The sequence below is a fragment of the Vombatus ursinus genome, unplaced genomic scaffold (assembly GCF_900497805.2).
Source record: "Vombatus ursinus unplaced genomic scaffold, bare-nosed wombat genome assembly UNPS02014793.1, whole genome shotgun sequence".
NCBI classification, from domain to species: Eukaryota; Metazoa; Chordata; class Mammalia; order Diprotodontia; family Vombatidae; genus Vombatus; species Vombatus ursinus.
In genome coordinates, this window is record NW_020954571.1 from 15,866,229 (window position 1) to 15,880,466 (window position 14,238).

General features: G+C 44.7%; 1 protein-coding gene across 1 annotated transcript in view; it reads right to left on the minus strand.

Moving 5' to 3' along the window:
• Positions 1–13,852, minus strand: part of CX3CL1 (C-X3-C motif chemokine ligand 1) — a 22,158-nt gene extending 8,306 nt beyond the window's left edge. Inside the window, exons 1-2 of the mRNA XM_027869284.1 lie at positions 13,309–13,852; positions 944–1,073 (exon numbers count right to left, since the gene is read on the minus strand). Of these exons, the coding sequence (XP_027725085.1) occupies positions 944–1,073; positions 13,309–13,378 (200 nt within the window). The 5' untranslated portion in view covers positions 13,379–13,852. The remainder of the gene's footprint in view (positions 1–943; positions 1,074–13,308) is intronic.
• Between the last annotated feature and the right edge of the window lie 386 nt (positions 13,853–14,238).

The following is a 14,238-nucleotide window of genomic DNA, read 5'->3' on the forward strand; positions in this document are numbered from 1 at the left end:
TGTGTGTGTGTGTGTGTGTGTGTGTATGGATGTATATATACGACATGGCCAATGTGGGAATTTGTTTTGTTCGATTATGTCTATTTGTTACAAGACTTTTCTTTTTTAAAATTGGGAGGAGTGGGAGTAGGAAGGAGACAAAATAAATGCTTGCTAATTGAAAAATGAAATGTTTTTTAAAAAGAAACACAGTAGGGAGTAGATGGGATAGAAGGTCCAGTTTCTTGGTGAATGAGGACTGTACCACTTGACTGCTAGCTCCCAGGAGTCTTACATAGGGCTAAACAAATGGTTTTGGATCCGCAAGACTTAGCCCTGCTCTGTTAATCCTGGAGCAAAGTTGAAACTTAGGAGAGCTTGCATCTGGCTGGATGTGGCTGATACCAACACCAAGAACAGTAAGTAGCCGGAGACTACTTTGGCCCCTTCTGACTTCGGCCAAATCCTCTCCCTAACCCGCACATGCTCTAGAGACATGCAGCCTATGGCTCCGTGCAGAAACTGATCAAAGTTATCTAGACCAGTTCTTCCATTTTAAGATGAGTTCATAAAGGACAAGTGATTTGCCCAAGCTCACATAGATGGTAAGCAGCAAAGTCAGAATTTGAACCTAGGTCCTCTGATTCCATATCCAATACTTTTTTTTTTTTTTTTTTAACCACAGGAGGATGACTTCTAGCTTCACCCACAATGATGATGCCTTGGAAGTTAGTTGTTAGAAGTCTGAGAATGTGGCATCATCACAAGGTTCTGACAGAAAAGCATGCTGGGAAAAAAGGATGTACTAGGGACACCCCCATAGGTTAATCAGCTGGTGCTTAGGAGGTTCTTGGAGCTCCCCCAATTCAGGTGCTTCATTTTTACCTTGGTAAGAGGTGCTCCTTTAGGAGGGAAGGGAAAGGTCAGAGGGCCTGAGCTGGGCAGGGCTATGAGAGGTACTTACAGGATTGCTTGTATTCGGCAGGACGGCGACGTTGAAGCGTAGCTCTTTAAGAAACGATTTCGTATTTGGGGCATATTTCTGCTCAGTGGGGGGCACTCGTGGGTACACTTACTCATGCCAAAATGTTGTCCTAGGGCAATGAAAGTAACCAGAATCAGGAAAGGTTCATACATCTATTTGGTTTTTCTTCTTCAGAATTTCAACACGTTCCTCAAGCTCACATCTCCTCTCCCCTCCTCCAACTCTCCTCCAGCACTGGACTTGGAGTCCCAGGCTTGGAAGGCACCTTAGAGACCATCTAGGTCAGCCTGGCCCTCTTTATTTACTAGATAAGAAAGCAGGCCCAGAGAGGATTGCAGCCCAAAGTTATACATGTGGTAGATAGAAGGGTCAGGATTCGAACCCACTTTCCCTGATTTCAGACCCAGAGTTCTTCCCCCTCTGCTAGTTACTTACTTTTTTGTCCTATGGAAGTTTTCATTTTGGATTTCTTGAAATACAGCTCTGAAAAGACAGGCTTTTTAAAAAAGCCCATTGTGTTTCAAATGAAGCTACTTGACTATGCCATTAAACCCAAATCACTCTGGCTTTCATTGAATGGCCGATAATAGCCCCAATCCAAGCCTCTGTAGCTCCTTGTTTAGGTTTTGATGGCTTAGAATAAATAGCAATTGTTTTCTGTTCTGGCCTCTAACTCTGAGGGTCTTCCCTTCCTAGATTGATATCTTTGGGATAGTAAATCGGAGCATCCTTTATCTCACCTCTTACCTAGCCCTAAGTTTTTGAACTCCCAGGCCTCAGTTTGTCCGAGGCCTGGGAAAGACCTTAATTTAGAAAGGCAACAGGCACCCACTGCCTCCTGGGCCATCACCAGTCGTCTTGACCTTTGTTTTGCCACTGGACTTTGATGACTCTGGAGGAGAGAGTGACGCTGATGACTTTGCGCAGCTCTGCCTCAGTTAAATTCAATTCATGTGAAAGTAAGACATCACCCTTGGTTCTCTTTAAGAACAAAGGATGAACAGCAGTTCGGACATCCCAGCTTAAAGCCGGGCTCAGCGACTTACCACCTATGTAACACTGCGCAAGTCATTCACTTCTAGAAGCTTCTCTTTCTTCATACAATTGGACTAGATGTCTAAGGTCCTGTTTCTAGATCCTGTGATCCGCCTTTCGATCTCCCCACCCCTTCTCCTTCTTGTCAGCGTCACTAATCACAGTTGTCCAGATGTTCAAAATTCTCTCCCACTTTATTGCCCTGCTTCTAGCTTCTGCTGACAACCCTTCTTCACCTCACTCCTTACCCCCACCCTCCTCCTCTCCACCTACCTGGAATTTCCCTGATCTCTGCCCCTCTTTCTCTATTCCAGCCAGGTAAACTAGCTTACTCACCTCCCCCTTGCCTGCTTATGCCTCCCATGGGAGATCAGTTCCTATACCTGACTCAAACTGATTTTGGCAAGGTAGCTAGGGAGCTCCATTCATTTGAACTCCATTCTTATTCTCTGAGCCCTACTGTGTATAAGATTCACTGCACAAATTCTGATGTTTCATTCCTTAATATTTTTAAAACAAGCATTTTAAAGTACTTACTGTGTGCCAAACAATGCACTAAGCACTTTAAACATCTTATCTTTTTAAAAATTAATTTATTTTGATTTATCAACAATCACTTCCATAAGCTTTTGAATTTTAAATTTATCTCCCCCTCACTCTCCACCTCCCTCCCCTAGACGGTGCACAATCTGATATAGGCTATACATATACATTCCTATTAAATATATTTTCACATTAGTGATTAAACATATTATCTTATTTGATCCTCACAACAACCCTGGGAGATAGGTGCTGTTTTTATCACCATTTTATGGATGAGGAAACTGAGGAAGAAAAAAGTTAAGTGACTCATCCAGGATCACACAGGTAGTAAATGCCTGGAGTAGGATTTGAATTCAGGTCTTCCTGCCTCCAGCAGGCCCAGTCCTCTATCCACTGTGCCACCTAGATGACTCTGTTTTCTTTTCCAATGTTATTGCCCTGAGTCCCTAAATCCTGACTTCAGCTTAAGCATTAGCTTCTGCAGAAGGCCCTTCCTTATCTCCCCAGCTCCTAGTCCTTCCCCTCTTCAAATGACCTTGTATTTATTTTGTATATACTTTTTTATGTATGTGTTGTCCTGAGAGAATGTGAGTTCCTTGAGGGAAGGGATTGTTTTATATTTGGTTTTGAATTTCTGTTTTTAAACACACTGCATAAAATATAGTAGGTGTTTATATATTGATTGATTGATTGCCTGGTTTTTCCTTGGCTGGGCCTTGCTACCTGGATTTCTGACTGCCTCCTAGTTTTAATATTTAGTACAGTTATGGGCCTTCATCCCAGGTCACTGCCCGAGTCCCAAACTTCCAGTGCTACTGTGATCCATATTTCTAGGCCCTGCTTCTTGCTGTCCTTGGCTTACTTCTGATACCACTTATTCAAATCCTATCCATCCTTCCAGGCCTAGGTCACATACCATCTTTACCATAAATGCTTTCCAGTCTACCCCAGCCCAAATGATCTCTGCTTCTCTGAATACCTGCATCAGGCTGCCTTCTTTTTAAGTCTTCTTACTCATTTTCTCTAGTTGAATTTACTGGGACAAACTTGTGACACATACTTCTGCAACTCAAACATTCACTTGCTCAGCCAGCCTGACCATCCATTCCCCCTCACCCCCAATGACATGACATACATAATCCATATGGGATAGGGATAGGGAGAAGGAGCTCAGCTGTCATTGCACTGGCAGAGGGAAGTCCTGAATGAGGAAGCGCCTTCTCTGCATCTGATGGTGTCAGAGAGTTGCCTAGAGCAGAGAGGTTAAGTGATTTGCTTATACTGGGTCACACAGCCAGTATGTGTCAGAAGTGGGATTTGAACCCGGGATTTCCTGACTCTCCATCCACTATGCCATGCTATGTCATGCCAGAATTCTGGCATGACACATGTACAAAAACATACACATAGGCTCAGAGCTGGAAGGGAGCTTATAGGTTGTCTAGCCCAACCCACGAGTGAACAAGAATCCCCTCTCTACTATCTCTGACAAGTAGCCACAGAAATACACACATTTGCACATACACAAGAATGCACAAACACACACTTTAGTCCCCGTCTCTCTTTTTTTCTACCATAGTCTCCACCACCTCCATATCAAAGCTTAGCAGAGAGGAGAGAGGAGATTCAGAACATCTCATCATGACATGCCCAGGTCAATGCCACATTTCCCTACGGTGGCTTAACGCTCTGAATGGCACACAGTGCCTTCGTTCATGGAAACTGTTACTTCCCTCATCGAGTACTGTCGGGTTACTGCATCAGTCACTGGGATGATGTTGGAGGCTGAAGTCACTGTCTGAGTCACTGAGGAAACTTCTCCCTTCCCCCCACTTCCTTCCCTAGGAATCAATATGTGAAAGTAAATGGGACTTTGAAGACTCATTAATCCCCATCCCCTGCTGGCATTGGACTACTGTAGTGGGCTTCAGAGTGACTTAGACGTTGTCCCCAAGGCTTCTGCCCTCTGCTGGGTACCTGACTGTGAACAAGATGCAGGAGAGACAGCTTCTGTCCCTCCAAAGGAAACCTCAAACCTGTCCAGACCACTGAAATGACCCCCTCCGGGCTCCAGATTCCTTGAGCTAGGAATAGCCATGTTCACTTCCTTCCTGGTGAAGGACCGAGACAAACATTCTATAAAGTTAAACTGTGGCCATAAGTCCCTTGTACTGTGCTGTCTAGGGCCAACAGCTCCCTCCCAATCCCCTCTCTCCCCTCCAAAACACACACATAATGTGTTAAAATGGGGAGGTAGGCTGAACAGCTGATTACTGAACCTTGGACCAGGTATTCCTGGGCACTCCAAAGCAAGGGCTGAGGCTCCTAGGGGGACAGGAATTTCCCTGTCCCTAGACTCCTTTCAAAGTATATAAGACTAGGACAAAGGTCACCAAGCCGAGTGTACTTTCTGCAGCATTAAATTGAGAGGCTGGGATACTCAAATGCTTAATGATAAGAGTGCCATTTACATAGTGCTTCATGGTTCATAAAGCAATTTTACAACCACTGTTTCATTTGAGTCAGCTATTATTATCCTCATTGTACAGATTAGGAGACAAAGGGTTAGAGAGGTTAAATCACTCAGCCTGGGTCACAGGAAATATTAGAGGGAGAATCCAAACCTAATTTCTATCCTGATTCCAGGTTCTATTTTTTATTTCCACTGCACCAGTCTGCATCGTTTTGCCTTGACCCTCCTGATAAAGGGAATGCCTGGCCTGGTGTAGGCTAGTTAGACTGGACCTCTCCCCAGTGGTAGGGAGAACAAAAGGACCCAGATGGCCAGAATGACTGATGGATATCCATGAGTATAGCCCCTGATACCAAATTCACTCTACCGACCCCAGAGTTTTGTTTCTTTTTTTAGCTGATCTACTCATGATACTTCAGAGGTACTTGAGGTCTGTTTACCCCAGATTGGAAAATCTGCAAATGACTCCAACTGATTATCAGCTCCAGTACTGAGAAAAATGATTGTTTCTCTCTTACATTAATAGCCAATTATTGAATTAGGACTAAGGTCTTCCTTTTCCTCATTTAAAAATCACTCAGTCTTGGTCAAAGAGGCTTATCTATAACCACATCACCCTGTATGGGGTAATCTAGACAAAAGCAGGAATCTACTTTTACCCAGATCTGAGTAAAACAGAAGGTGCCAGAATCTATCAATTCACCTAAACTAAAATTTCTTTACCTTTTGAACAGATGTGAGTTTTCCATTTGTGTTAGTTTCACCCAAGATTTCATCTCTTTATGAGCCCTGCATTTCAAAGGCTGCCAGAATAACCTACAGGGGCTGATTTTTAAATGAGGAAAAGGAAGACTCCTTCATCAAGGATGCTCTCTTTATGAGTATGGATTATTTTCATTAAAATTTTGTAGAATTGCATGCAATTCTTTTTTGTCCCTCTTTTGATATTGAAATGTTGAACTTGATAGCAAAAAAGAAAAATAAATAAACTTACAGAAATGAGTAGTAATATGGGCTTACATTTACTCAATTGCCTTTTGGGGGGGGTGAGGGTGGAAATAATTAGATGATAGATTTTTTTTTTCCAACTCTTGGTACCCTCCCCCCTCACATATGCTTTGATAATCTCTCTCTTAACACCTCTAACACAGACCTTTGGTGTACTTGAGCTAACCCAGCTGCTCTTCCCATCTTAGGTATCTTTATTACTATTTCCACTCCTTCCCCCCCCCCCCCCCCCACATCCAGGGTTAATGTGAGAGGCCAATACGATGGCTCCACTTGTTCTTAATGGTGATAAGAGTTATAAAAAACTTTTACAATTTTTTTTTCATTTTTTTCTTTGGTTTGCTGTCCTTCCAATGTAATCCTTAAATACCCCAGGAAGATTTTGCTTGGTTGAGTCTCTTGCCAAGCTCTTTAAATTTGTTCTTTTCCCCTTTATTGCTTCTCACTATTTTATGAGACAATTCTGCTCAGAATCTTCCACTATCATCCTCTGTAAATTTCACAAACAAATTGATTTTCCAAACCACTGTTATCCTTGGCTGCCATATTTCTCTGCTTGGCAAAGAGATCAGGGTGCTTACTTGCTGAGGCAGTTTCTAGACTTTACTGGTCTCATTATGGCAACTAATATATTTCAGTTAAGCCTTTTTTAAAAGCTTTTTTAAAAATTCTGAACTTAAACACCCCCTCCAAAAAAAGTATTCTCAAATACATAGCAGAGCACAAAAAGGTATATGAAACTGTGAATCTCCATTTCATATCATTTGCTTTAAAAAAAATTCTACATTTAAAAAACTACCTGCAGTTCTGTGCTTCTTTCTGAACTTCCATTCTCTTCTATACATTTAAAAAAAATGTTTCAATGGCCTTTTTTTGGTGTCATGATCATTAACCCTCTGTCACCCCATGAGTTGTCCCTCCCCCAATTTAAAAAGCAAACAAACAAGAGAAGGGGGGTGGAAGGTAGAAATCTATGCAGAGAGCACATTCAAAAACTTGTGTCTCCTCTGACCCAAGGCTCTGTGCCTGGGCCAGACTTCTCCCTCTGCTGTACTTTTAGATGAGGGGAAGAAGTGGTGTGGTCAGCCCTGCTTGGTATCACCCTGGGTCACTGGGGTTTCTGCACCAATTTTCATTTGCTAGGGTTAGACCGATCTAGATCTCTGAGCCTCAGAGTTCTGGATCTTCAGGGCCTTCTATGGCAACTCGGGTCAGGGTGCTAGGGACCTCAGAGGCATTGGGAGCCTGGGCTTTCTCAGTCTGCATATTGCTACACAGTCCTTATCACTGACACTCCCTGGAGCTTCCCAGGTTCCCACTCTTGTTTCCTCTTGACACAGAGCCTTGCTGGCCACACAGGTCTCTGGTCTCCCTGTAGGGAGACTGCCAATTTATTAGTCTGAGCTGGTGGTGGCTTTGCTGGTGACCCCCTTTTCCATCACTTGTGGACTTCTGACTGGCTTTTTGCATGGTTCGGGGATGACAGAAGGCACTACTATAGTTTGTCATTGACTCATAGTTCAATCTGATGTGAATTTCAGGTTTTTGCTGAAGTAGATATTTGGGAGCTGGAGAAGATACCTCAGTTATCAGTCCATGTCTTGGTCAGAAGTCTCCGTGAGTTAAACTTCTTCAGGAAATGGATATAATCTGTTGATATCTAATTTTTTTTATCCATTTCCCATCTTTTTATCATCCACAACTTGTTTAAATGGGCCAAGTTGAAGTTATTTGAAGTTCATGCCATTATTCTCATTTTTAGTATTTCTAGCTTTTCTATCATTTTGAGCTTTGCTTTAACACGTCTCTTGAATAACCTTGGAGAACCAAGGGCCACTTCTACATCATGAAAGGGATCAAAGTGGGATTTTGTGGTGGCCCAAAACCTTGCAGAGAGGATTTTTCCAACAGATGTTGGGACTCGAATCTTATGGCCATTGGTCTAGCTATCACTGGAGATATATGTATATAATGTATGTATACACACGTATACACATGTATGTGCACACATGTATACATATAGATAAATAGGTGGCTTTTTAAATAGTAGGGGGATGCCACAATCCATCCCTATTTATGAATATGTTTCCTTAACTCCCCATCCATTTATCCTAGTGCCCAACTTTTCTACCACTAGTTTAGTCCTTAAAGGCCTCCTCAAGGGAATAGGAGCATCCAAAGATCATAGGGTCATTGATCATGGATCTGGAAGAGGCCTTAGAAACCATCTAGTGTCACAAAGATGAAATGAGGCTAAGAAATGTTAAATAATTTGTTTAGGACCACATAGCCAGTAAAGAAATGTCTAAGGTAGTATTTGAACTCTTATTTTCCTGACTCTGAGTGCAGGCCTCTGAACACTATATCACACACTACCTTTCATAGAGAAAGAAGACAGGGACCCTGTACTCAAGGAGTCAGTAGGGTGTGGTTGAGGGCCAAAGGAGAGGGACAAAGCGCTAAGGATGGGTTAGAGGTGGATAAGAGCATTTATAGCTTCGGGGGAAGGAATGTACAAAGGTACTTGATCTGGGTCATCTGAAACATGGGTCAGGAGCAATGAGAGGGTTTGGAGTCACATTTTTGGAGGAGAGGAACATGAGCAAAGGTACCTAAGTAGGAAAGTGATAAACCAATCCTGGGAATATCAAGTAAGCTATTATGGCTAAGTTATCTAATTTACACAGAGGAATGGTTGATAAGACTGGGCAGGTTGGACTGAGCCATATTATGGACGGCCTTGAATGTCAGTCTGGTCTGAAGATACTATACCTATCATAGAATCCTAGAGTTAATAGGGACACCATATAGCATTTAGTACAACCAATACCAAAGTAGGAATCCCCTCTAAAACAATCTTAAATGAGAATCTAGCCTCTGCTTAAATACCTCCACTGATAGGAAATTTACTACCTACTGAGGCGGGCCATTTCACTTTGGGACAGTTCTAATTATAGGGAAGGAAGACAAAATCTATCTCTCCACAACTCCATTCATTGTTTTTGTTTTTTTTTTTTTTTTGCTAGGCAATGGGGTTAAGTGACTTGCCCAGAGTCACACAGCTACCCTTTTCTTAAAGGCCTCTAGAAGCCCTGAGTTGGATCTGAAGGCACTAAGATTGTCCACCTCTCTGGACCTTGAATCAGGAAGTCCTGAGTTCAAATCCAGTCTCAGATACTTACTAGCTGTGTGACTCTGGGTAAATCACTAACCTCTGTCTGCCTCAGTTTCTTCATTTTTAAAATTGGGATAATGATAGTACATATCTCCTAAGGTTGTATCTCAAATGAGATAATTTTTAAAGCACTTAGCACAGAGCCTAGCACATAGTAGACACTAATATATGCTTTTCCTCTCTTTCCTGCCCCTTCCCTCTCTCTCTTCTTTCCTTCCCTCCCTTCTTCCCTCCTTTCTTTCTTCTTTCCCTCCCTTCTTCTTCCCTCCCTCCCTCCATCCCTTCCTTCCTTCCTCCTTCCCTCCCTAGTTATTCTTTCCTCTGGAAGGGGGAAGGGGAAGGTGAGAATAGTACTGAGGAGCCCAAGCCAGACACTACCTGGCATAGGGTAAGCTGCAAAGATCAGTAACTAGTTCTATGAGCTTCCTATGGCAAGAGAAAACATTTGCCACTAATTCATCCCTTAATGTCACTAGGCCTCATTTTCCCCATCTGTAAAATGGAGGAGCGTGGAATAGATCACTCCCCTAAGCTTCATCTCAACTTTAGTTGTCCGTGTTCCCCGGCTCCAGGGTAGACTCAGGCCACTCACCTCCAGTTCACCCAGTTCTCTGCACTGCGCTCCCTCATCCACCCTCTACAACATCCCTCCATTGTGGAGGATGTGCTACCTATCCCTCCATTGTGATTTGCCCCCTTTTTTGGAACAGATAAGAAGAGCTTACAAAAAAAGGGAGAGAAAGAAACTAAGACTTTTTTCCCCTTCCTTTCCAGGGGAGTGAGTGGGAGTGAATGCGTCAGTGCTTGGGGAGGGAAAAGAACCCCTGCTCTGGACTTGTTTCTGCAGGTTTGTTATATAATGCCGCTGAGCCTCTTGCTCTGCCATAGAGAAGGAAAAGCAACCATTTCAGGAAACTGCCAGACTCTCACTTGCATAAGCAAGATATGACAGGTCCAGGGCCCAGAGTGAAAGACACCCCCACTCCCAACCCCAACCCCCTCCTCCACTCTTGATCATCTGTCTCATTGTTAGTTGTCTGTGGTTTCAGGGCTCTCTCAGAGGCCTCTCCAACTCTATGGGGCTTCCTTAGCTGCCCCAGAGAAAAGAGTCACAGAGCAAATGCCACAAACACCATAAGGACCATCTAGCATGGGTTAAAAGTGCTAGGATTTTGAGTTAGGGTACCTGGATTCAAATCCTGGTTTGATTGTGACTTTGGGTGATTAACCTCTCTGGTCTTTAATTTCCTGTATAATTGGGGGTGGGGTGGGGGTTGGGACTATTAGATTACCTCTATAATCCTTTCCAGCACCTCATCCTTGGTCCTCATTTTATAGAGGAAGAAAATTGAGGTCCAGGGATGTCAAATGACTCACTCCAAGGTCACTGACTTTGTTAGCAGCAGAGTTCATTAATTCTGACTCCTACTCACTTGCCTTTACATCACATGAAAACATCACCTCTCCCTGGTATTCTCTGTCCAAGTTATCAAGCTGGGTTGTGGGACCTAGGTTGGAGTATAAAGAACTGGCTTCATCCTGGGGATTTCTGAGGTCAATGAGGAGCACCCCGAGGATGAGAGTCTCAATGCAGCCTCACCAATCCCAGCTGATGCTTGGAGGAAAGGCTGGGGACATCCCCATCTTTACCAGGGGACTAGAAAGAGCTCCTAGGCACTCAGGCCCTCTTCAGAAAATGGCTGAAAGGGCAGGTTCCCTACTTTGAAACCTAGGAGGAAGAGCATATACCTTTTGCCATGTAAGGTTGATACCCTCTTGCCCTAGTCTGCAACAATAATAAAAATCCCTCCCATTTCAATAGCTTTACAGTTTTTCATAGCACCTCACCTCAATTTGGTGAAATAGGCTCTGATAATTTATTCCCATTTTAGAGATAAGGAAGCTGAGGGCTAGAGAGAGCCAATGATTTGCCCCAGATCAAATAAGGCCATGCTTTCCAGTCCTGCCTCTGACACTGATTAACTATGTAACATGGGTCAATTGTCTGAGCCTTAGTTTTCTCAGCTGTAAAATGAGGTGGTACAACTAGATGACCTCTAATGTCCTTTCCAGCTTTGAATTTATGAATCTATGATTAGAACCCAGGTCTCCTGATTCCCAGTCCCATTCCCTTTCCACATTGTATTTTCTCCATGTCTCCATAGGGGAGGATTGGTCCAGACTCCCAGTGTGGGTTTTCTGGGTTTCTTCCATCTCTATGCACTTCCTCATACACAGCCCCCTTCCTCCTCGCCCCCAGCAAGTTAAAGAAAAAAAAAAGCCCCAGGGTGGTCTGAATGATTCTGATACCATCCTTTTTTTTTTTTTAAAGTAGGGCCAAAGTAGCGCTCATTCTACAAGCAGGAAGGAAAACCAGCTTCTTGACTTTTCTAGGAAATGAATCCTCTTAGTTAAGATTACCAGCAATTCCTTCCCATCTCAAAAGAATAAAAATAAAAAAGGCAAAACAGCAAGCCCAGACTTGGAGTAGAGGAGACCCATGATTCCCCCTAGCTTTCTAGTTCCTCCCATCTCTGCCCCTTCCTCGTAAGGAAACACCTGAATGTTGTGTTTTTGGAGAAGGCTGTGTTCTGTTGGATATGATGCAGCTTTCATCCTTAAGCCTGGATCCCTCAGGAGGCCAGTCTCCTCTGCCTACTTCGGGGAGACACTGGCTTCAAGGACTAAAGTCTTGGAATTGGGTGGTGACCCTGGTCTCTTGGGAGTCTCTTGTTCACTGCAATCAATATCTTTTAATCATAACTTATAAGATGTAGAGCCGGACGGGACCTTAAGAGTGGAAAAAACTGAGGCCCTGAGTGGAGAAGTAACTTGCCCAAGGTCACAAAGACAGTAAGTAGCAGAGCTAGTACTTGAATCCAGGTGCTTTGTCTCCAAATCCAGGGCTCTATCTACTATACCAGGACTACAACTTCCTAATCTGAGGAACTCCATTTGCTAAAGTGATCCCTTAGGGAGGCAAGCAGGTATGAAGAACGAAGGCAATCACATCCTCAAAGGTCAGAGGCTGGGGTAGGCCTGCCCCATTTGGCAGACTCCTGGCCCTGGTTATTTCTTCATGAAAAGGCCTAAAAATGGGATGGCCACTGTATCAAAGACCAGGAGCTGTCTGGCTCCAAAGCACCAAATCCAAACAATTATTCAGAGCCTTGCACAGATTTCAGGAAAGCTTAAATTAAGCAGGAGTGGTTATACAGTAACCCAATTAACCTCTCTGGACTTCCCAGTGAATTATGCTATTTTACAAGAAATCCTACTCCCCCCCCCCTTCAGGTTAGCCTCACCAAGGGGTTGCCCCTCCCCCCTCCTCCCCAAGTTACCTTGGAATGCAGAAAGCATTCCCCTTCTCCCCTGCAGGTGTTAGTCACCTCTTCAGAGGTGCCCCCAGAGTATTCAGACAACTAGGGTGGACCACCATTCTAATCCAATAAGCACGTCATTGCCTTTCATCTGCCCTCCCCCCACCCTTAGTCGCTGCCATTTAGCTTTGAGAGATAGTGTGGTAGGGATGGAAAGCTTCCTGGTTCGAGAACTGGGAGTCCTGAGTTACAGTCAGCTCTGCTACTCCCTTCCCCTTTCCTCAGGGCCTCAGTTTCCTCCTCTGTAAAATGAGGGGGTTGGACCCAGATGATCTCTAAGGTCTCTGACAGCTCTGCCATTCTGTGAGTGTGACTTTTGCCAAGGACTCATCCTAATGAATCCTACGTTCGGTGCAGAGCTAGGCCTCTCTTGGTTGTTACCTAATACATATTTTAGGAATTGGGGCAGTAGCACATTGCCTTGCTCCCCTACCTACCAGCTTCCCTGTAAAATGCCTCCCGTCCTAAAGGAGGCTATTTCCGAGGACAGTAGAGGGGGTGATGGACGCTGAGCTATCCACTGCCACCCCGATCCCCACCTTATTAATAAACGGTCTTGGACCAACAAAGTTATTGACATTGCGGGAGAGGGCCAGGTCCCTGGGTCCGACGAGGATCGGGTCTTCCCCCGGCCTCTAGTGAGAAATAGACCAGCTGGGAAGCGCATCTAGGGAGGGAGGGCCAGGAAAGGGACTGGCGGCTCCCATCTTCTGGGAGCTCCCCCACTCACCTGCCAGCAGAGACACCAGGTGTCCGAGCACGCTCAGGCAGAGCAGCTTCGCGGGGAGCCAGGACCCCATGGTACCAGCACTGCGGGCGCAGAGGCTGACCGGGAGGCGAGCAAGGAGCGAGACTCCGACGACGTCCGCCTTCTCCTGGTCTCCCGCAGCTTCCAAGTGCCGCCCCCGGGCCTCTGGCGCAGCGACTCCCGCGACTCCCGGGCTCCCCAGCTACCTCCGACTCTTGTAATCGCTGTCACTGGAGTCTGTCTCTCTTCCCCCTCTTTCTCTCCCTCTCTCTCTCCCTTCTCACCCCCCAGCTTGGTGGGAGGAGAAAGGAAGGGAAAATAGAGCGCCCCTCTTGCCACAGATTTATCAGGTTGTTGCCAAGTAACACTCGGGGAAGAGAGCTTTCAGCTCAGCTCCCGCAACAGCAGAGGAGGGAAACGAAGGTGAAACCCGGGATCATTCCCAGCTCACTGCTTTCCTCCTCTAAATATTCCCTGCAGTTGAGGGAGTGAATTCTAACCACGTGCTCCTTCCTTTATCACCAACAGAATGATTTCTTTCCTTTTCCTGTTCCTTGGCTCTTCCTGGCTGTTCCATTCATTGCGATTGTGCAGGAATCTCAGGTGGACTTCGTCCCCGTGGTTTCGGATTCGATTTATCGAACAAAGAGAGTTAAAACTGGAAGAGATCTTAGAGCTTAGAATGTCAAAGCCAGAAGGAGCCTTAGACCATGGAAAAATATCAGAGCTGGAAAGGACCTCTACAGGATGGCAGAGCTAGAATTGTAGAATGGTAAAGAGGGAAGGACTTCAAAGTTCACCTAGTCTAGTCTAGCCTTTTGATTTTACATATGAAGAAACTGAGGCCTGGGGAAAGGAATTAACTTATTCAAGATCATACCTCTAGGAAGCCAGGTGACAGTGGATAGGGGC